This window comes from Schistocerca piceifrons, chromosome 1, assembly GCF_021461385.2.
Source record: "Schistocerca piceifrons isolate TAMUIC-IGC-003096 chromosome 1, iqSchPice1.1, whole genome shotgun sequence".
Lineage (NCBI taxonomy): Eukaryota > Metazoa > Arthropoda > Insecta > Orthoptera > Acrididae > Schistocerca > Schistocerca piceifrons.
Genome location: NC_060138.1, coordinates 354,996,326 through 355,018,109, shown reverse-complemented (window position 1 = coordinate 355,018,109; position 21,784 = coordinate 354,996,326). Strand labels below are relative to the sequence as shown.

At 39.9% G+C, this 21,784-nt stretch overlaps 1 protein-coding gene across 1 annotated transcript in view; it reads left to right on the top strand.

Moving 5' to 3' along the window:
- LOC124795029 (carbonyl reductase [NADPH] 1-like) overlaps positions 1-21,784 on the top strand; it is a 75,721-nt gene that overhangs the window by 37,106 nt on the left and 16,831 nt on the right. Inside the window, exon 4 of the mRNA XM_047258804.1 lies at positions 15,082-15,320. Within this exon, the coding sequence (XP_047114760.1) occupies positions 15,082-15,320 (239 nt within the window). The remainder of the gene's footprint in view (positions 1-15,081; positions 15,321-21,784) is intronic.

Sequence of the window (21,784 nt, the reverse complement as noted above, 5' to 3'; positions counted from 1 at the left end):
ATAGATGCTGGTCAACCAAGGCAAAAGATCTTGCTGTGGGAGTGCTTTAACTGTCCACAAGGGGATGGCCGGTAGCTCTTGTTTGTGGAGTTTTGGGATCAAATAAAAGATGCAATGTACAGGGAGTGATTAGGGAGGCACATTTAAGTGAATGGTTTTGAAATGAACCTAATGTTTTGAGTAGCTCTGCGGAAGTCATGTGGGTAATGAATTAGGCAATTGATGATTTAATTAAAAACATATTTATTGCTTTTTTATCTTTGAAATTTTAAATATGTATTGGTATATAGTGAGCCTCTACATAGGCACTTCTAATGAAAACCCAAATTCAAAAAATGTAACAGTTGTTACATTTGTAGGATATAGCAAGAAAACTTGGCAGACATATGTGTCACAGGTAAACAGATTAAAATCAAACAATGGAAAATCTGGGATGGAATGTCACAATATTATGAAAGGAAAGTTGCTACTCACCATATAGTGGAGATGCTGAGTCACAAATAGGCATAGCAAAAACACTCTCACAAATAAGCTTTCAGTCAGCAAGGCCTTTGTCAAAAATAGATGACTGAAACACACACGCAGGTGCGCGCACACACACACACACACACACACACACACACACACACACACAAGTGCAGTCTCTGGCAACTGAAGCCACACTGTGAGCAGCAGCACCAGTGCGTGATGGGAGTGGTGACTGGGTAGGGGTAAGGAGGAGGCTGGGGCGGGGAGGGGGAGGGAGAGTAGGGTAGGGGGGGGGCGGGACAGTGAAGTGCTGCTGGGGAGCATGCAGGGACAAGGTGGAGAGAGGGTAGGGCAGCTATATGCAGTTGGGAGGTTAGACGGAGGGCAGTGAGGGGGGAGGGGGGGGGGCGGAAATGGAGAGAAGTAAAGGACTGGGTGTGATGGTGAAATGAGGGCTGTGTAGTGTTGAAATGGGAACAGGGAAGGGGATAGATGGGTGAGGACAATGACTAAGGGAACGTAAGATATATTGCAAGGAAAGTTCCCACCTGCACAGTTCAGAAAAGCTGGTGTTGCTAGGAAGGATCCATATGGCACAGACTGTTAAGCAGTCATTGAAATGAAGGATGTTGTATTGGGCAGCATGCTGAGCAACAGGGTGGTCCACGTGTTTCATGTTGCTGAATTGATAATGGAGTGAACAAGGCAGTAATCTGAAATGTACAAAGTGTGGAGTACAAACATGTAAAATTAAATCAGGACTTCTTTCATGAAATCATTGCTGTTATACCAGTAACAATATAGCTGTTTTTATACCAGTAACAATATAGAAAAGAAGGTGAGGTTTCTACTGACACAGTATATTTGCGAGGAACAGAAGATGGAAGAGGTATGGCAAGACCCAGAAATATATCAGTCAGTGAGTCAAATTACTCTTCTGTATCTTTATTTGTATCTTGTACTGTACAATGTTCAACTGTAACAATTTTGCCATGGTACAGTTCCTTGTTGCCTAAAAAAGTAATTTGCAAATTGATTGTGAATCTGTTTACATGCTTTTGAAGTTCCTCTTGATATATTTAGAAGTGCAGTAATAGATGAAATATAATCATCTTGTTTCTGTGTCTCTCAGATAACATTAACACTCTGTAGGCAATAAGAATCAAAACTTCCTTATGAACTGTAATAGTTCGTTTTCTCACATTACATTTCAGAAAAGGCAAAACACCAAGGCCATAATACCAAAAGTGTTTTCTACAGCCATCAGTGCCTTGTACAATTAGGAACTAAAATTATTTCTTTTTAGGCTAAATTGAATGTTTTTGGATATGGCTTCATGATTTTTTCCTGTAGTGGAAGAATATCACACACTAGGAATACGAATGATAGTATCTTTGCCCCATCACATAGACATTAATGAGATGGCAAGTTTAGACTTTTTGTGAACTAATTCACTTATAAGAACCATTCCTGAATATACTTCCATGTAAAATTATTCTTTGCTAACCCCGGTCATCTTACAAAAAGTTGTAGTAACATCAATGACAGCAAGTAGCACAATGTTAAATGTTGCAATTGTGAATTTTATTCCCTCTTTCAGAACGGCAAAGTAGGGCAATTTTTCCCATCAGTTGCTCCCACACAGTGGAGGAAGTAGAGGACCTTGCAGAACACATTTGGTTTTTCATGTTTTTCGTCTTCAGTCACCAGCATTTGAAACAAATAAATTTGATTCGGGTTCCACAAGTACCAGTTCAGGAGAGAGTATAAGATGCTGCAGATTCATCTTATGGACTGCCTAGTACTACACCTCACAAGAGTGGTTGAAAAGGGGGGGGGGTGTCTTTGGAAATGTGAGAACATAAATGAAGCTGGACTAACGTTGTTGAAGATGCAACTAAAAGATAAGATGAATTCAGTCAGTGCATCTGGAGAATATGTTACTCGTGTATTACATAAACTGCCTCCTTATGACAGGACAGGTGTCAAACACGAATTATTTTAGGGTCTCTCTGAGGCAGAAATAAAATTATACAGAACCATTGTTGCGCACAGGTAGCACCATATCTGTGGCTGGAAGACTTGTGTGACTACCCCAGGACAGTTCTGCGGAGAGACAGATATTATCCACAGTTGGACTTTGGAAGGACAGTGTGTGACATTATGGGAGATGCGAGCTACCACACTGGCCGGTAGCTTGTGTCGGCCTGTCACTGCAGCTGGGCAGCCTTATGCCTATCACATGTGGCCACAAACCTTCCTTGCGAATCATTCTAGCTATTGGTGAAAACCACATCAGAATCCCTACAGTTGTTACCGAGGTAATAATCTGTATCACTTCAGGCAGGGGGGTTACCTTCATAGTCTCGGATGTTACTGAATTTAGCATATGTTAAAATTCAGGAGTAAGTAAGAAACACACATTTTTTGTTTTCTCCAAATAAATTCCCACCCTGAGATACAGGCCTACAAAGATGACACTGCAAACACCATTCTGAAGATACGAATTTCGGAATTTTTTTTTTAAATGTAACAGTTCTTGATATTTTGTTAGAGGTTTTTTAATTTGAAAGATAATTGCTTTATGATTACAGTTGTATCCTCCATTGGGGCATATCTGTCAAAGATCTTTTACTGTCACCTTTTGAATTTTTTTATAATTTACAGATTTTTTAAAAAAATGCCAATCCAGAAAAGTTCGATTTTTTTATGTTGATTAGTACCATGTAGTACTATATTCTCTGTAAAGGAGAGCATTCGCTTTTAAGTTGGACAGGTTTTATTTTGAAAAATTTTTTTTTTTTTTTTTTACTTTCAGGCATAATGTATGTCTTCACTGAGGTTGTTTCTTATCAATTTCTTTGTTACAATGTTTATTTCTATTGTCTTTGTTGCAGTTATTTCTTATCACTTTCTTTGTTGCAGTTATTTCTTTTTACTTTCATTGCCGCAGATATTTCTTACACTTTGTCGTAGTTCCTTGTCAATTTCTTTGTCATAGTTGTTCATTGCAGGCTTCTGTATTGCAGTTGTTCAGTTTGTTTGCTGAAGAGGCTTTTAAGAAATCTGAGACCATCCAGTGAGTTCTGTGTTTTTGTGAAGAATTTACCAGTTGACGCAGTTGCTGTGTGTTTCGTGGGATGGACTGTTTTAAATGTCTTTTGACTGAGGCCACAGGAGAGTGAAGTGTGCTGACTATTTGCATATCCATAAAAGAGTGATATATAAGACAAACAAAGAAACAGACTTTGTTCAGGTTGGGAATAAGTGTTCTCATTTGAAGACTCTGTTTCAAAGAGAAGATGTTTCCAGTGGCAATCTTTTGTGTTCTACATGTTTTGACAGAATAACAACAATGATAGTATCTGAACAAGGTGACTCCTCCCATGGTGCAAATTTTGCAACAGTAGAGAAAGAATTAAATACCTGAATTAATGCAGATTTTGCAACAGAAGAGGAAGAATTAAATACCTGAATTAATCAACTGCAGAGGTAGGTGTTAGTCCTCTTAAGAAACCATGGTCAGTGAAGTCGAGTCATAAGCTCTATGTATCAAGAAAGCACAGAGAAATTACTAAAGCCATGGATGAATACACTACAGGAAAACTGACCACACTCTTCAAAGTAGAAATTCCATCTTCAGAAGGAAATGAACCAAAGCACTTTTGCACCTCTCACCAGGAATTTTTCACAAATATCAGTTCAGCTGTTGGATATTGTGCTTTCTATAGTGAAAAGGTGCAAGTTTTAACTATTATTCCAGAGACATTTTCAAATAAAACAATTTTGAACCATGTTCCATCGCTATCAAAGTACATGGTAGACAAATCAAGAAATGTGAGGTCTGTAAAAGGAGTCTTTGGAACACCAGATCCCTATTATGGTCATCCTGTAGAAGCAGTTCAAGTTCAGAGTGAAAAAAAAGGGGGCGGGGGGGGGGGGGGGGGGGATCTAAAAGTTGTGAAAGTGAAGAGGTACATGTACATGCCTTGCAGTATTAAAGAAACTTTTGCAATTTATAAGAGCAACTAAACAACTTCACAATTTTATACGCTATGATCTAAGTGAGTATTTCCACACTCACCTAGAGATGTCTGTTTATGTGTGTACTGCATGAATTTTGAACCTAGTGTGTTAACTTTGAAGAGCACATGACATATGACACCTTGGTTGGGCGTGTGAAGTCCTTAGTAGTCTGTAACGTAAAGCGAGAGACTTGTTTGTTTTAAGAATGTGGTGACTGTCCTGGAAGGCAGGACTGTCTTTACAGACACTTCGCCTGGAAGACATAGCAGGTAACTCTGCAGAAATTACATATGTGACATGGGAGGAAAATAAACTAATTAAGAAAACTGTTGCCTTTGACAGTTTCACTGATGAGCACTACACGCAACAAGCGGCTACACGGGTAGCAGGGGATGTGTGGCGTGGGCTGGGTGGTTTTTTAGGTTAGATGGCCTTGGGCAAGTACAGAAAGGGCAACAGCCTCGACGGGTGCGGGGCAAAGTCAGGACATGCGGGGACCAAGCAGCAATCGGTATTGTAATTGTCAACTGTCGAAGCTGCGTTGGTAAAGTACCGGAACTTCAAGCGCTGATAGAAAGCACCGAAGCTGAAACCGTTATAGGTACAGAAAGCTGGCTTAAGCCAGAGATAAATTCTGCCGAAATTTTTACAAAGGTACAGACGGTGTTTAGAAAGGATAGATTGCATGCAACCGGTGGTGGAGTGTTCGTCGCTGTTAGTAGTAGTTTATCCTGTAGTGAAGTAGAAGTGGATAGTTCCTGTGAATTATTATGGGTGGAGGTTACACTAAACAACCGAACTAGGTTAATAATTGGCTCCTTTTACCGACCTCCTGACTCAGCGGCATTAGTGGCAGAACAACTGAGAGAAAATTTGGAATACATTTCACATAAATTTTCTCAGCATGTTATAGTCTTAGGTGGAGATTTCAATTTACCAGATATAGACTGGGACACTCAGATGTTTAGGACGGGTGGTAGGGACAGAGCATCGAGTGACATTATACTGAGTGCACTATCCGAAAATTACCTCGAGCAATTAAACAGAGAACCGACTCGTGGAGATAACATCTTGGACCTACTGATAACAAACAGATCCGAACTTTTCGACTCTGTATGTACAGAACAGGGAATCAGTGATCATAAGGCCGTTGCAGCATCCCTGAATATGGAAGTTAATAGGAATATAAAAAAAGGGAGGAAGGTTTATCTGTTTAGCAAGAGTAATAGAAGGCAGATTTCAGACTACCTAACAGATCAAAACGAAAATTTCTGTTCCGACACTGACAATGTTGAGTGTTTATGGAAAAAGTTCAAGGCAATCGTAAAATGCGTTTTAGACAGGTACGTGCTGAGTAAAACTGTGAGGGACGGGAAAAACCCACCGTGGTACTACAACAACACATTTAGGAAACTACTGCGAAAGCAAAGAGAGCTCCACTCCAAGTTTAAACGCAGCCAAAACCTCTCAGACAAACAGAAGCTAAACGATGTCAAAGTTAGCGTAAGGAGGGCTATGCGTGAAGCATTCATTGAATTCGAAAGTAAAATTCTATGTACCAACTTGACAGAAAATCCTAGGAAGTTCTGGTCTTACGTTAAATCAGTAAGTGGCTCGAAACAGCATATCCAGACACTACGGGATGATGATGGCATTGAAACAGAGGATGACACGCGTAAAGCTGAAATACTAAACACCTTTTTCCAAAGCTGTTTCACAGAGGAAGACCGCACTGCTGTTCCTTTTCTAAATCTTCGCATAAACGAAAAAAATGGCTGACATCGAAATAAGTGTCCAAGGAATAGAAAAGCAACTGGAATCACTCAATAGAGGAAAGTCCACTGGACCTGACGGGATACCAATTCGATTCTACACAGAGTACGCGAAAGAACTTGCCCCCCTTCTAACAGCCGTGTACCGCAAGTCTCTAGAGGAACGGAGGGTTCCAAATTATTGGAAAAGAGCACAGATAGTCCCAGTCTTCAAGAAGGGTCGTCGAGCAGATGCGCAAAACTATAGACCTATATCTCTGACGTCGTTCTCTTGTAGAATTTTAGAACATGTTTCTTGCTCGCGTATCATGTCATTTCTGGAAACCCAGAATCTACTATGTAGGAATCAACACGGATTCCGGAAACAGCGATCGTGTGAGACCCAACTCGCTTTATTTGTTCATGAGATCCAGAAAATATTAGATACAGGCTCCCAGGTAGATGCTATTTTTCTTGACTTCCGGAAGGCGTTCGATACAGTTCCGCACTGTCGCCTGTTTAACAAAGTAAGAGCCTATGGAATATCAGACCAGCTGTGTGGCTGGATTGAAGAGTTTTTAGCAAACAGAACACAGCATGTTGTTATCAATGGAGAGACGTCTACAGGCGTTAAAGTAACCTCTGGCGTGCCACAGGGGAGTGTTATGGGACCATTGCTTTTCACAATATATATAAATGACCTAGTAGATAGTGTCGGAAGTTCCATGCGGCTTTTCGCGGATGATGCTGTAGTATACAGAGAAGTTGCAGCATTAGAAAATTGTAGCAAAATGCAGGAAGATCTGCAGCGGATAGGCACTTGGTGCAGGGAGTGGCAACTGACCCTTAACATAAACAAATGTAATGTATTGCGAATACATAGAAAGAAGGATCCTTTATTGTATGATTATATGATAGCGGAACAAACACTGGTAGCAGTTACTTCTGTAAAATACCTGGGAGTATGTGTGCGGAACAATTTGAAGTGGAATGATCATATAAAATCAATTGTTGGTAAGGCGGGTACCAGGTTGAGATTCATTGGAAGAGTGCTTAGAAAATGTAGTCCATCAACAAAGGGGGTGGCTTACAAAACACTCGTTCGACCTATACTTGAGTATTGCTCATCAGTGTGGGATCCGTACCAGATCGGTCTGACGGAGGAGATAGAGAAGATCCAAAGAAGAGCGGCGCGTTTCGTCACAGGGTTATTTGGTAACCGTGATAGCGTTACGGAGATGTTTAATAAACTCAAGTGGCAGACTCTGCAAGAGAGGCGCTCTGCATCGTGGTGTAGCTTGCTCGCCAGGTTTTGAGAGGGTGCGTTTCTGGATGAGGTATCTAATATATTGCTTCCCCCTACTTATACCTCCCGAGGAGATCACGAATGTAAAATTAGAGAGATTAGAGCGCGCACGGAGGCTTTCAGACAGTCGTTCTTCCCGCGAACCATACGCGACTGGAACAGGAAAGGGAGGTAATGACAGTGGCACGTAAAGTGCCCTCCGCCACACACCGTTGGGTGGCTTGCGGAGTATCGATGTAGATGTAGATGAACTTGGTAAATGGTCAGTGAAAGCAGTAACACCAGCATCTGAAGAAACTGAAACAGCACATTGCAGAAGTGAAATGGTGTGTACAGGCTGAAGAACTATGTTTAGTGCTTTACTGGGATTTTGCTGAGAACAGGTTTGTAATACTCCCACAAGAAGTACAAGGAGTAATGACCAGGTTTCACTTTTTACAGGAGTGACATATTTTGGAAAACAAGGCCACAAGTGTTGCAGTTATAAGTGAAGACACAGGACATGCGCAAAATTCTTCAACTGCAAACAGGGGCAGAGAAGATCATCATTATTTCTAATGGTGCTCCTAGTCATTTTAAAAATTGTTACCAACTGTTTGAATTGAGTAAGTTGCTTGTGCCAACTGACTGGGTATACAGTGCTTCTGGTCACAGGAAGAGGCCTTGTGATGGTGTAGGCGGCCTGCTGAAGCACCATGCTACAAAACATAATCTTTCCAGACCAAATACAGCTGCGATTGAGAATGCTGATGAATGTGCAACAGTCTTGATATCTTACTCATCCACAGCCCTCATTCTTTTGTCCAAAGTGGAAATCAAAGGGTTCCGTGAGCAGAAAAAAGAAGAATGATCTAAAAAAAAAAAAAAAAAAACTACTCCTGTGAAAGGAATTTAGAAGACTTTTTGGATTCAAAATGATGGGCGAACTCATATTGCACACGCTTTAAAGAGCAAGAAAGAAGAAATTTCGTTTGTTCAGCCAACACCTCATAAACAGCAGGATAATATACAGATTCACAGCCTGAGAAGGGGGATGTTTGTGGCATGTGTGTATGATTGTGACTGGTGGATTGCAGAGATTATAGACACCAGTTATGAGTTAAATGAAATTGTAGTGAACTTTATGCTACCACATGGACCACCTGCTGATATAGGTTTCCAACTGAAGGACAGCAACAACACCATCAGTGCTCACTTCCTGTTCACAATGTTTGGAAGATTGTAAGTGCTCCAGTTCCCATTGGTTCAACAGAAAGGCATCACTCTATATCAAAGGAAGATACTGAAGCAGTGGAACACATATTTAGTTCACTGACTGGCTAATTTCAGTACAAAACAGAGTGCACGGAAGTTGTATAAATTGAAACCTTTTAAGTCTCTGGACCTTTGACATACATTTTGGAACCATTTAAAATGCTTGACAAATGAGTCTCTTACTCATCTTTAAAAATCAAAATTATGTTAAATAAGGCAGGTTTTGATTTTTATGAGTCTGTTATGTAATTATGTGATAATAAAACAGGTTTTATGTATGCCAAAAATTTCAATTGTTTATAAAACCTGTTCAACCTAAATGTGGAAGCTCTCCTTTTCAGGGAATGTAGAACTACATGGTGTTAATCAACAGAAAAAAAATCAAAATTTTATGGATTGGCATTTTTGAAAAAAAGAAATTTTCCATAAATTTTTAAGTTCAGAATGCTGTAGTAAAAGAAATTTGACGGATAAGTCCAAATGGAAGATTTCTTTGTATTCGTAAAGCAATTATCTTTCAAATAAAAGAAAACCCAACAAAGTATCTACAACTGTTTCAGAGGTACAGCATTTTAAAATTTTTTCCAAAATTCACATCTTCAAAATGACATGCCAGTGTTATCTTTTGAGGGCTGTATCTCGGATCAGATTACTTTTTTTTTTTTTAATTTTTTTTTTTTGAGAAAACAAATGCTAAATTCAATAACATCCAAGACCATGAAGGTAAGATTTTTTCCTAGCCGGCCTGAATTGATATGAACTATGCCTGAGGTTAATTGAACATACAGGCAGAAACCACAGAGGCTAACTTTGTGTGTGTATAGAAGATAGATAGATAGATAGATAGAAAAATGGATAGACAGACACATAGAAGAGCATGGTGCAATCGTTGTTAAGGATTATTAATGTAGCTCCACATATCTTTATTCAGCCTCTGCACTGAACATAGTGTAGTACGATGTGGAATGTTTTACTTGAGGTTTATCACAGCAGATCATAGGAATTCACACATAAACATGTTTTAAACATGCAAGAGGACCTTACGGATTGACTCTGTTCAGTTTTCTTCATACTTCGAGGACTTGAAGGGTTGCTGTATATAGACGTCAATTTACTAAAGCAGAACAAGGCAATTCTCAAAAATACCCTAAAGAATTAGGCTTGAAAATTTGAAAATTCAAAGCACTGTTAACTACAAAATATTTCTGTCAATTTAACCACATTGCCTGTAGCTGAGTAATCTGATAAGCTCTAGATCGCTGGTTGGATCCCCAGCAGAGATAAAATTTTTAACTTTTATTTGAATTCATATTTATTTTCACGTTGAAGCGTTAGCAAATTTTGATGTGAATGATAATTTTTAACCAAAATTATGTATTTTCATTTTTAATTAGTAATTGCATGAAAAAACTGGTGTTAGTAGTAAATTAATTTTTTCAGTGATATCATATTTGTGTTTGTTTGTATTTTTGTAATTATGACGAGTAAAAAAGTATTTTAATTTCTAAATGATGTTTCCCAGTTTTCATTATGAATATGTGTTTTTTCACGTGAATGGTAGTTAAAAATGAAAATTTATTATTTTGATTAAGAAATTATGATTCATGCTAGCATTTGTTACCTAAGAATTCTATTTATTAATAAATGTTGAATCCAAACAAAAGTTAAAAAATCTACCTGTAATGGAAATCAAACCAGAAACCCTGTGGTTACAGGGGTAGATCACTACACCCTGAGCTATGGGTTGTTTGATAGGATAAATAGAAAACTTTTATTATTTTGACTTTTTTGAGAATTTTATTGTATTGCTGTAAGAAATTGATGTATGTGTACTGATCTTGAAGTACTATAAGTATGAACAAAATCCAGGTGGGCCTGTCTATAAGGTCTCCTTCTCAGTGTAAGTGCAGCTTTATGGAACAGTGGAAAAATGTTGAACATTGCACTTGTGAAAACTGACAAAGACAGTGTAACTGGACTACCAATTGCTGTTCCTGCATTACATATGTAAAACTTAAATTTATTTGTTACAAAAAAATGTTGACTTGCTGTGTCAGTGCTAGTAATATAATATGTATACAATTATAACCAAGATGTTTTCCTATGACACTCTCAGTCGAAGTATTGTGTTTTACAGTTTGTTAGTTTTGTGATTTTCCACAAAAATGTGTATTATTGCATGACAGGTTTAATCAGAAATGGTATTATGAAGAACAGTTGCTTGTTGCCCTTACCTATTGGATTTACATTGATCATTTTTTTATGAACAGCACTCGTTAGATTTATTTCTGATGTATTAGGGGGTATAATAATGGAAGGAGCAAAGCTCTCTCTCTCTCTCTCTCTCTCTCTCTCTCTCTCTACACACACACACACACACACACACACACACACACATTGCACTGGTGAGATCACCATAGAGTACACATGGGAGTTTGGGAGTTGTGTGCAGAAAAGGATGAAGTGTATAGAAATAGTTTAACATAGGGAGACTGCAGAGAGGAATGAGTGGGTGTAGATTATTGGAGTGAAGTGGTGGATATAAGGACAGGAATGGAATTGGGTGTGGGAAGGGGGCCAGCAAAGATTGAGGCCAGGAGGACTGTGGAACTGAAAATGGTTGTAAAGAAAATTTCCATATCTTTGTAATTCATAGGACATTGCCTGACAGCTCGGCAACACTTTCAATCTTATTTATGTGCCTGTCTATCATTCAACGTTAGCTTTATTCATTATCATATATACTACTCACCCAGCATCTCTTACTTTTCTTGTATGCAATGTATGTTTGCAATGTGTCTTACGATTTCTCCATAAAATGTGGATGGAAGTATTCAGTTTAATTTGATTCGTATTCCATGCGGCATGACAAAAAATTTGTACTTATTGGAAACTAACTGTCTGGTGTACGACCTGTTAGAAGTCAAGGAGAGGATAAATTAATTATTGAAGCAATATTATATTCGTTGCTTGAACTTGTAGTCAGAGCTGATGATAAGAGAGAAATACTTCAGATTAAATTTCCTTAGGATAGGTTCCTTAATCCTTATCTGCTACAGACCATCTCAGACTGCTACAATTTTTTTCTCTCTTGATATTTCACACACCCCTGTGAAGCGACGTGGACTGTTCTGGTAAGCTACATTTGCCAATACTCTTGCATTGTTGCTGCCTTTTGTTTCATATTTATGGGCCTTGAGAGGTGTCACAGATGTACCGTTATGTTTACAAGTCTTGTTTCTGTTGAGTATTACCGTTTCTTCATAGCGAGGAAAACAGGACAGTGTATGTGACCTTCTGTGTTTCTACAAGATATTTATTCACAGTGGCAAACACAGACAACCACTAGCTGTGGTGACACTGAAAATGTGGGATGGACCAGGACTCAAACCCGGATTCCCGCTTATTGCGAGTGGTTGCCTTACCATTAGGCTATCCCATCATGACTCATGGCCAGACCCAAAGTTCCATATGTTGTCAACTGTGTGTTTTCTCTTGTTTAAATGAGACAGATGTTGAATTTCAAGAACGCCTTGTTGAATTGTCAGAGGAAGACTTTGCTGACAGTGATAATGACCCTGATATTGATATATTTAATGATCCCAACATGAACTTGGAGCTGGAAACTGAAAGTGATGAAGACGTGTTAGCTGGATTATGGAGAAGCTTACTTCTTCAGTGAAAACAGATTTTTTTAATGGAGAAAATAGCAGCTACCAGCTTATGTAAGAATGACGACACGACATTGTCTTGCAGCTTCTGTGGGCTGCGACATAGCAAAAAGTCTCAAAGAAAGACCTACTGTTTTGGAGATATGAAATCTGTTTTTGCCCAAGATTTTGTAGACAAAATCAATCTTTGGACAAATGTGAAAATACCTAAGCTTAGAACACAATACACTAATGATGCTTATCATATCTAGACGATGTTGATGCCATTGAATTTAAGGGACTAATTGGGCTCTACCGTATTCAGCCATTTTCAAATCAGGAAGTGAATCATTTAACTTATTATTTGCAATTTATGGAAAAGGCAGAGATGTTTTCATACATTATGTTAGTAAAGATAGATTATTGTTTTTATTATTAGCATTATGATTTAACAACCCAGATGATAAGAAGGAAAGAAAGAAGGTAGACAAATCAACAGCAAATTGAAATATCTTTCTGCATTTCATTGAAAACAATCAACTTAACTAGTCTGTAGGTGAAGCAGGTAGTGTCAGTTAAATTCTTGTATATCTTTATGGCAGATGTGGTTTCAGAATGTATATGGCAAATATGGCATGAAAATTCAGTGTTTGACTGACACACATACAAATCACTTATATAATGCTTACATTTATTCCAGACATACGGTGGTGATCACATCCTTTCAACCCATGAAAAAAGCCGCAGTGTTCCCAGGTAGGCTGTTATTCGATTGGTGAAAACTATTGAAAACACATTGAGGAATCGCACATTGGTTGGTAGGCTGTATAGAAACACAAAGGAGATTCCATAGCAATTTCCAGCAAATAAGAATCAAGTAGATTTTTTCATCTATCCATTTAAATAAGAATCAAGGCATAAAGACAACTGTTTATGGTTTTATTGAAGACATGACACTGGTTTCTGTTGTGTTCAAAAAAATTCAAAGCTTCAGTACTAATTTCTTCAATGCACCATTCAGTAAACAATGACAAAAGATGATGTTGGACTGTCTCGGCTTGTTCATTAAGTTGCTGAACAAGGTGATGACCTTTTCTTCACATTAGTGGATGTTGCTTATGGTGTTAGTTCACATGTATTACATCGAGTTTATCCAAAGGCAGAAGTAGCAATGAGGTTGATCTTCATGAAGACTCTAGCAAGAGATCTTATTGAAACTCGTATGAAGCATAGACTTCATATTGGATGCTTGCCACAAGAGTGGAGTGGCACCATAAAAGAATACTTAATATAAAAAATGATACTCAAACACGTAAAGAATTGTTTGAAAACCATGTGTCTTTTGCCCTCCTTATCTGAAGAGGAAAACAAGATAACCATATTTTGATTTGTTAGGAATATTCTAGAAAGTTCTGCATCAAATGTGTGCATGTTGAAAGTTATTAACATGTTATCCAAGGCATCACAAAAATATATAACTACTTTGGCAAATTTTCTCCTTTTGTAGAATTAAAGGGTGCAATAATGACTTCGTGTTGAAGCAATGATAAGTAAACTCAAAGCTGATTTTGTGTATGGTTTCTCGTAAGTGAAATGTGTTTTTGCTAATAGTTATGTTCCGAATCTGTGATGTTATCTTCCTCAAGTTAAGCCGTGAGTGAGTGGAGAGGTAATTATGTATTATTATTTTAGTAAGACATTACTCAAAAATATACTAAAATTTTGCTATGTTTTAGTTGTCCAGGTGTTTTAAATCCTGCATTGTTTATGGAAATTTGAATTTTTTAAAAGCATACTTCCAAGAACTGTAACAAACAGCAAGCAGTCATGAAGTTATATAATCACCATGGTTTTAGACATGAAAAATAAAAGGGCGATGTGAGAGACCCCTCCATAGTAATTGTGTTCATGTCCAACAGACTTAGTAGTTGAGGGTTAAAATTAATGTAACAACTTTCCACTTCAGGTAAAAAAGCATAAACACATTCACTAGTAATGTAGCAGCATATAATAAGTAGAAGTAACTGAGTGTAGGCTAACAGACTGTGCACTTCGTACTTCGCATTATGTGAACTTTCCAAAATAAGTTGGCATTCTTCATTCTGTTTCCAGTTAGTTGTTTTACAGGTTCTTATCCAGACAAAGTTGAAATTTACTGCAGTTATGGAGCATTTTCATGTAAATAAATCTGTATATCTACTCACTCCAAATAAAGAAAAATACATGATGATCAATATTCTAAAGCGAATTTTTAACACAGCACTATGAAACTGCTTGTGCCTTGTGCTGAAGTAGAGTTTTAATATTTCTCAGAGTCCATTACAGTGTTGGTGTGAATAAACAAGAAATTTGTTTCAACATTTCAGAGTTGTATCATAGACACCGGGTAGACAGAACCAAAACTTGCACACTTGAAGCGAAGAAAAAAAATTGAAAAAAGTTAACTGGAAATTTCTAGCAATGATTTGTTTTGTAGGTACAGTCATATCATTTGCCTTTATTCATGTTTTAGATTTTTTTCTGATTCATTTATCTATTAAAACTGTTGGTGAATTGCCAATGAGAACTTTTGTAAGTATGCAAAATTATTTTGACTCATTATTTTTGTCTTTGTTTTGTTTTCAAGAATGCAGCAACAGAGCCATTTGGCGAGCAAGCAGAAAATACAGTACGAGTGAATTATTTTGGAGTTTTGGAGACATGTAAAGCATTGTTTCCTCTGCTTCGTCCTCGTGCTCGTGTTGTCAATTTGTCAAGTTCAGCTGGGCATCTTCTGAGAATCCCTGGAGAGAACCTTAGAAAAAAGTTTGTGGATCCTAACCTGACTGAAGAGCAGCTTTCAGAACTAATGAAAGAGTTTGTAGAGTGAGTAGGTATACACAGTTTACAAGTTAATATCAGTTTTTTGTACTTAGCCTGTTATTGAATTACACATGTATTTAATGAAGATTATTTGAAATAAAATGGAGGATGTATTAGGTTAGCCTCAGATAGGTATTAGTTACGGCGTTGTTCAGCTGTGTGACAGACCATGTACATGGAGTGTAATGATGTGGTCAGAAGTGGTGTTAGTACTAACTACCAAGATGTGGGGTGTATGTTGTTGTTGTTGTGGTCTTAAGTCCTGAGACTGGTTTTATGCAGCTCTCCATGCTGCTCTATCCTGTACAAGCTTCTCCATCTCCCAGTACCTACTACAACCTACATCCTTCTGAATCTGTTTAGTTTAGTCATTTCTTGGTCTCCCTCTACGATTTTTACCCTCCACGCTGCTCTCCAATACTAAATTGGTGATCCCTTGATGCCTCAGAATGTGTCCTACCAACCGATCCCTTCTTCTAGTCACGTTGTGCCACAAACTCCTCTTCTCCCCAATCCTATTCAATACCTCCTCATCAGTTATGTGATCTACCCATCTAATCTTCAGCATTCTTCTGTAGCACCACATTTTGAAAGCTTCTATTCTCTTCTTGTCCAAACTATGTATTGTCCATGTTTCACTTCCATACATGGCTACACTCCAAAAAAATACTTTCAGAAATTACTTCCTGACACTTAAATCTATATTCGATGTTAACAAATTTCTCTTCTTCAGAAACACTTTCCTTGCCATTGCCAGTCTACATTTTATATCCTCTCTACTTTGACCATCATTAGTTATTGTGCTCCCCAAACAGCAAAACTCCTTTACTACTTTAAGTGTCTCATTTCCTAATCTCATTCCCTCAGCATCACCCGACTTGATTCGACTACATTCCATTATCCTCGTTTTGCTTTTGTTGATGTTCATCTTATATCCTCCTATTCAAGACACTATCCATTCCATTCAACTGCTCTTCCAAGTCCTTTGCTGTCTCTGACAGAATTACGATGTCTTTGGCGAACCTCAAAGTTTTTATTTCTTCTCCAAGGATTTTAATACCTACTCTGAATTTTTCTTTTGTTTCCTTCACTGTTTGCTCAATATACAGATTGAATAAAATCGGGGAGAGGCTACAACCCTGTCTCACTCCCTTCCCAACCACTGCTTTCCTTTCATGTCCTTCGACTCTTATAACTGCCATCTGCTTTCTGTACAAATTGTAAATACCCTTTCACTCCCTGTATTTTACCCCTGCCACGCTCAGAATTTGAAAGAGAGTATTCCAGTATTTTGCAGCTGCGACTTATTAAACTGATAGTTCAGTAATTTTCACATCTGTCAGCACCTGCTTTCTTTGGGATTGGAATTATTATATTCTTCTCGAAGTCTGAGAGTATTTTGCCTGTCTCATACATCTTGCTCACCAGATAGTAGAGTTTTGTCAGGACTGGCTCTCCCAAGGCTGTCAGTAGTTCTAATGGAATATTGTCTACTCCAGGGGCCTTGTTTCGACTCAGGTCTTTCAGTGCTCTGTCAAACTCTTCACGCAGTATCATATCTCCCATTTCATCTTCATCTACATCCTCTTCCGTTTCCATAATATTGTCCTCAAGTACATCGCCATTGTATAGGCCCTCTATATACTCCTTCCACCTTTCTGCTTTCCCTTCTTTGCTTAGAACTGGGTTTCCATCTGAGCTCTTGATATTCATACAAGTGGTTCTCTTTTTTCCAAAGGTCTCTTTAATTTTTCTGTAGGCAATATCTATCTTACCCCTACTGAGATAAGCCTTTACATCCTTACATTTGTCCTCCAGCCATCCCTGCTTAGCCATTTTGCACTTCGTCTATCTCATTTTTGAGACGTTTGTATTCCTTTTAGCCTGCTTCATTTACTGCATTTTTATGTTTTCTCCTTTCATCAATTAAATTCAGTATTTCTTCTGTTACCCAAGGATTTCTACTAGCCCTCGTCTTTTTACCTACTTGATCCTCTGCTGCCTTCACTACTTCATCCCTCAGAGCTACTCATTCTTCTTCTACTGTACTTCTTTCCCCCATTCCTGTCAATTGTTCCCTTATGCTCTCCCTGAAACTCTGTACAACCTCTGGTTCTTTCAGTTTATCCAGGTCCTATCTCCTTAAATTCTTACCTTTTTGCAGTTTCTTCAGGTTTAATCTACAGTTCATAACCAATAGATTTTGGTCAGAGTCCACATCTGCCCCTGAAATGTCTTACAATTTAAAATCTGGTTCCTAAATCTGTCTTACCATTATATAATCTATCTGAAACCTTCTAGTATCTCCAGGCTTCTTCCATGTACACAACCTTCTTCTATGATTCTTGAACCAAGTGTTAGCTATGATTAAGTTATGCTCTGTGCAAAATTCTACCAGGCGGCTTCCTCTTTAATTTCTCCCCAACCCCCCCCCCCCCCCCCAATCCATATTCACCTACAACTTTTCCTTCTCTCCCTTTTCCTACTTCTGAATTCCAGTCGCCCATGACTATTAAATTCATCGTCCCCCTTCACTATCTGAATAATTTCTTTTATCTCATCATACATTTCTTCATTTTCTTCGTCATCTGCAGAGCTAGTTGGCATATAAACTTGTACTACTGTAGTAGGCGTGGGCTTCGTATCTATCTCGGCCACAATAAGGCGTTCACTGTGCTGTTTGTAGTAGCTTACCCGCACTCCCTGCCGCCGTTAGATAAGCAGCTGCCAGCAGAAAGTCGTATACTCCTTGCTCACTCATTTGTTACATAGTTTAATTCTTAATTTCTTTGCGTGTTTTTGGTACTTGCATTGTTTAATTCATAAATTTCGGGCATATTATAGTATTTGAGGGTTGTAGCATCGCGTTTCAGTACCTGAATAGTGTAAATTCGCGTAGTCTCCTCCCGCCGCCGAGCCGTGCATCAGCAGTGCGCAAGTAGCAGCATTACTGCATTTACTAGGCAATCTTGTATTTTAATAACCGTTTAAATTTTGTGTCGATTTCTTTGTGCTCTCTCTAGATTAGTTCAGACTTTCTTTGCACAACAGTTTTTAGCATGGATAGGGACTGCAACTGCTGTGTTCGGATGCAAGCTGAGTTGGCATCTCTTTGCTCCCAGCTTCAGGCAGTGCTGGCTTTGGTCACACAGCTTGAGGCTGTTGCCAATGGGCATCACTGTGGGGGTCCGGATGGGGGTTTGTCGGGGACGGCCAGCTCGTCCCACGCATCCCCCTATCGGACTACGACTGTGGCTGCCCAGGATACTGCCCACATTGAGGCTGATCCCTCACCTGTGGTAGAGTGGGAGGTCATCTCGAGGTGTGGCAGGGGGCCAAAGACATTCCGGAGGGCTGAACGGAAGGCCTCTCCAGTTTGTCTGACGAAGAACCAGTTTCAGGCGCTGTCTCAGGCTGATACTGATCTTCGGCCGGACGTGGCTGCTTGTCCTGTTCCAGAGGTTGCCCCTCAGTCCGGGCGGTCGCAGAGGGTGGGCTTACTGGTAGTTGGGGGCTCCAACATCAGGCGCGTAATGGGGCCCCTTAGGGATATGGCAGCAAGAGAGGGGAAGAAAACCAATGTGCACTCCGTGTGCATACCAGGGGGAGTCATTCCAGATGTGGAAAGGGTCCAACCGGATGCTATGAAGGGTACAGGGTGCACCCATCTGCAGGTGGTCGCTCATGTCGGCACCAATGATGTGTGTCGCTATGGATCGGAGGAAATCCTCTCTGGCTTCTGGCGTCTATCTGATTTGGTGAAGACTGCCAGGCTCGCTAGCGGGATGAAAGCAGAGCTCACCATCTGCAGCATCGTCGACAGGACTGACTGCGGACCTTTGGTACAGAGCCGAGTGGAGGGTCTGAATCAGAGGCTGAGACGATTCTGCGACCGTGTGGGCTGCAGATCCCTCGACTTGCGCCATAGGGTAGTGGGGTTTCAGGTTCCGCTGGATAGGTCAGGAGTCCACTACACGCAGCAAGCAGCTACACAGGTAGCAGGGGTTGTGCGGCGTGGACGGGGGGGTTTTTTAGGTTAGATGGCCTAGGGCAAGTACAGAAAGGGCAACAGCCTCAAAGGGTGCGGAGCAAAGTCAGGACATGCGGGGACCAAGCAGCAGTCGGTATTGTAATTGTAAACTGTCGAAGCTGCATTGGTAAAGTACCGGAACTTCAAGCGCTGAATCGGTATTGTAATTGTAAACTGTCGAAGCTGCATTGGTAAAGTACCGGAACTTCAAGCGCTGATAGAAAGCACCGAAGCTGAAACCGTTATAGGTACAGAAAGCTGGCTGAAGCCAGAGATAAATTCTGCCAAAATTTTTACAAAGGCACAGACTGTGTTTAGAAAGGATAGATTGCATGCAACCGGTGGTGGCGTGTTTGTCGCTGTTAGTAGGAGTTTATCCTGTAGTGAAGTAGAAGTGGATAGTTCCTGTGAATTATTATGGGTGGAGGTTACACTCAACAACCGAGCCAGGTTAATAATTGGCTCCTTTTACCGACCTCCCGACTCAGCAGCATTAGTGGAAGAACAACTGAGAGAAAATTTGGAATACATTTCACATAAATTTTCTCAGCATGTTATAGTCTTCGGTGGAGATTTCAATTTACCAGATATAGACTGGGACACTCAGATGTTTAGGACGGGTGGTAGGGACAGAGCATCGAGTGACATTATACTGGGTGCACTATCCGAAAATTACCTCGAGCAATTAAACAGAGAACCGACTCGTGGAGATAGCATCTTGGACCTACTGATAACAAACAGATCCGAACGTTTCGACTCTGTATGTACAGAACAGGGAATCAGTGATCGTAAGGCCGTTGCAGCATCCCTGAATATGGAAGTTAATAGGAATATAAAAAAAAGCAGGAAGTTTTATCTGGTTAGCAAGAGTAATAGAAGGCAGATTTCAGACTACCTAACAGATCAAAACGAAAATTTCTGTTCCAACACTGAAAATGTTGAGTGTTTATGGAAAAAGTTTAAGGCAATCGTAAAATGCGTTTTAGACAGGTACGTGCCAAGTAAAACTGTGAGAGATGGGAAAAAGCCACCGTGGTTCAACAACAAAGTTAGGAAACTACTGCGAAACCAAAGAGAGCTTCACTCCAAGTTTAAACGCAGCCAAAACCTCTCAGACAAACAGAAGCTAAACGATGTCAAAGTTAGCGTAAGGAGGGCTATGCGTGAAGCGTTCAGTGAATTCGAAAGTAAAATTCTATGTACCGACTTGACAGAAAATCCTAGGAAGTTCTGGTCTTACGTTAAATCAGTAAGTGGCTCGAAACAGCATATCCAGACACTCTGGGATGATGATGGCATTGAAACAGAGGATGACATGCGTAAAGCTGAAATACTAAACACCTTTTTCCAAAGCTGTTTCACAGAGGAAGACCGCACTGCAGTTCCTTCTCTAAATCCTCGCACAGACGAAAAAATGGCTGACATCGAAATAAGTGTCCAAGGAATAGAAAAGCAACTGGAATCACTCAACAGAGGAAAGTCCACTGGACCTGACGGGATACCAATTCGATTCTACACAGAGTACGCGAAAGAACTTGCCCCCTTCTAACAGCCGTGTACCGCAAGTCTCTAGAGGAACGGAAGGTTCCAAATAATTGGAAAAGAGCACAGGTAGTCCCAGTCTTCAAGAAGGGTTGTCGAGCAGATGCGCAAAACTATAGACCTATATCTCTGACGTCGTTCTCTTGTAGAATTTTAGAACATGTTTCTTGCTCGCGTATCATGTCATTTCTGGAAACCCAGAATCTACTATGTAGGAATCAACATGGATTCCGGAAACAGCGATCGTGTGAGACTCAACTCGGTTTATTTGTTCATGAGACCCAGAAAATATTAGATACAGGCTCCCAGGTATATGCTATTTTCCTTGACTTCCGGAAGGCGTTCGATACAGTTCCGCACTGTCGCCTGATAAACAAAGTAAGAGCCTATGGAATATCAGACCAGCTGTGTGGCTGGATTGAAGAGTTTTTAGCAAACAGAACACAGCATGTTGTTATCAATGGAGAGACGTCTACAGACGTTAAAGTAACCTCTGGCGTGCCACAGGGGAGTGTTATGGGACCATTGCTTTTCAAAAAAAATGGCTCTGAGCACTATGGGACTCAACTGCTGAGGTCATTAGCCCCCTAGAACTTAGAACTAGTTAAACCTAACTAACCTAAGGACGTCACACACATCCATGCCCGAGGCAGGATTCGAACCTGCGACCGTAGCGGTCTCGCGGTTCCAGACTGCAGCGCCAGAACCGCGCGGCCACTTCGGCCGGCCCATTGCTTTTCACAATATATATAAATGACCTAGTAGATAGTGTCAGAAGTTCCATGCGGCTTTTCGCGGATGTTGCTGTAGTATACATAGAAGTTGCAGCATTAGAAAATTGTAGCGAAATGCAGGAAGATCTGCAGCGGATAGGCACTTGGTGATGGGAGTGGCT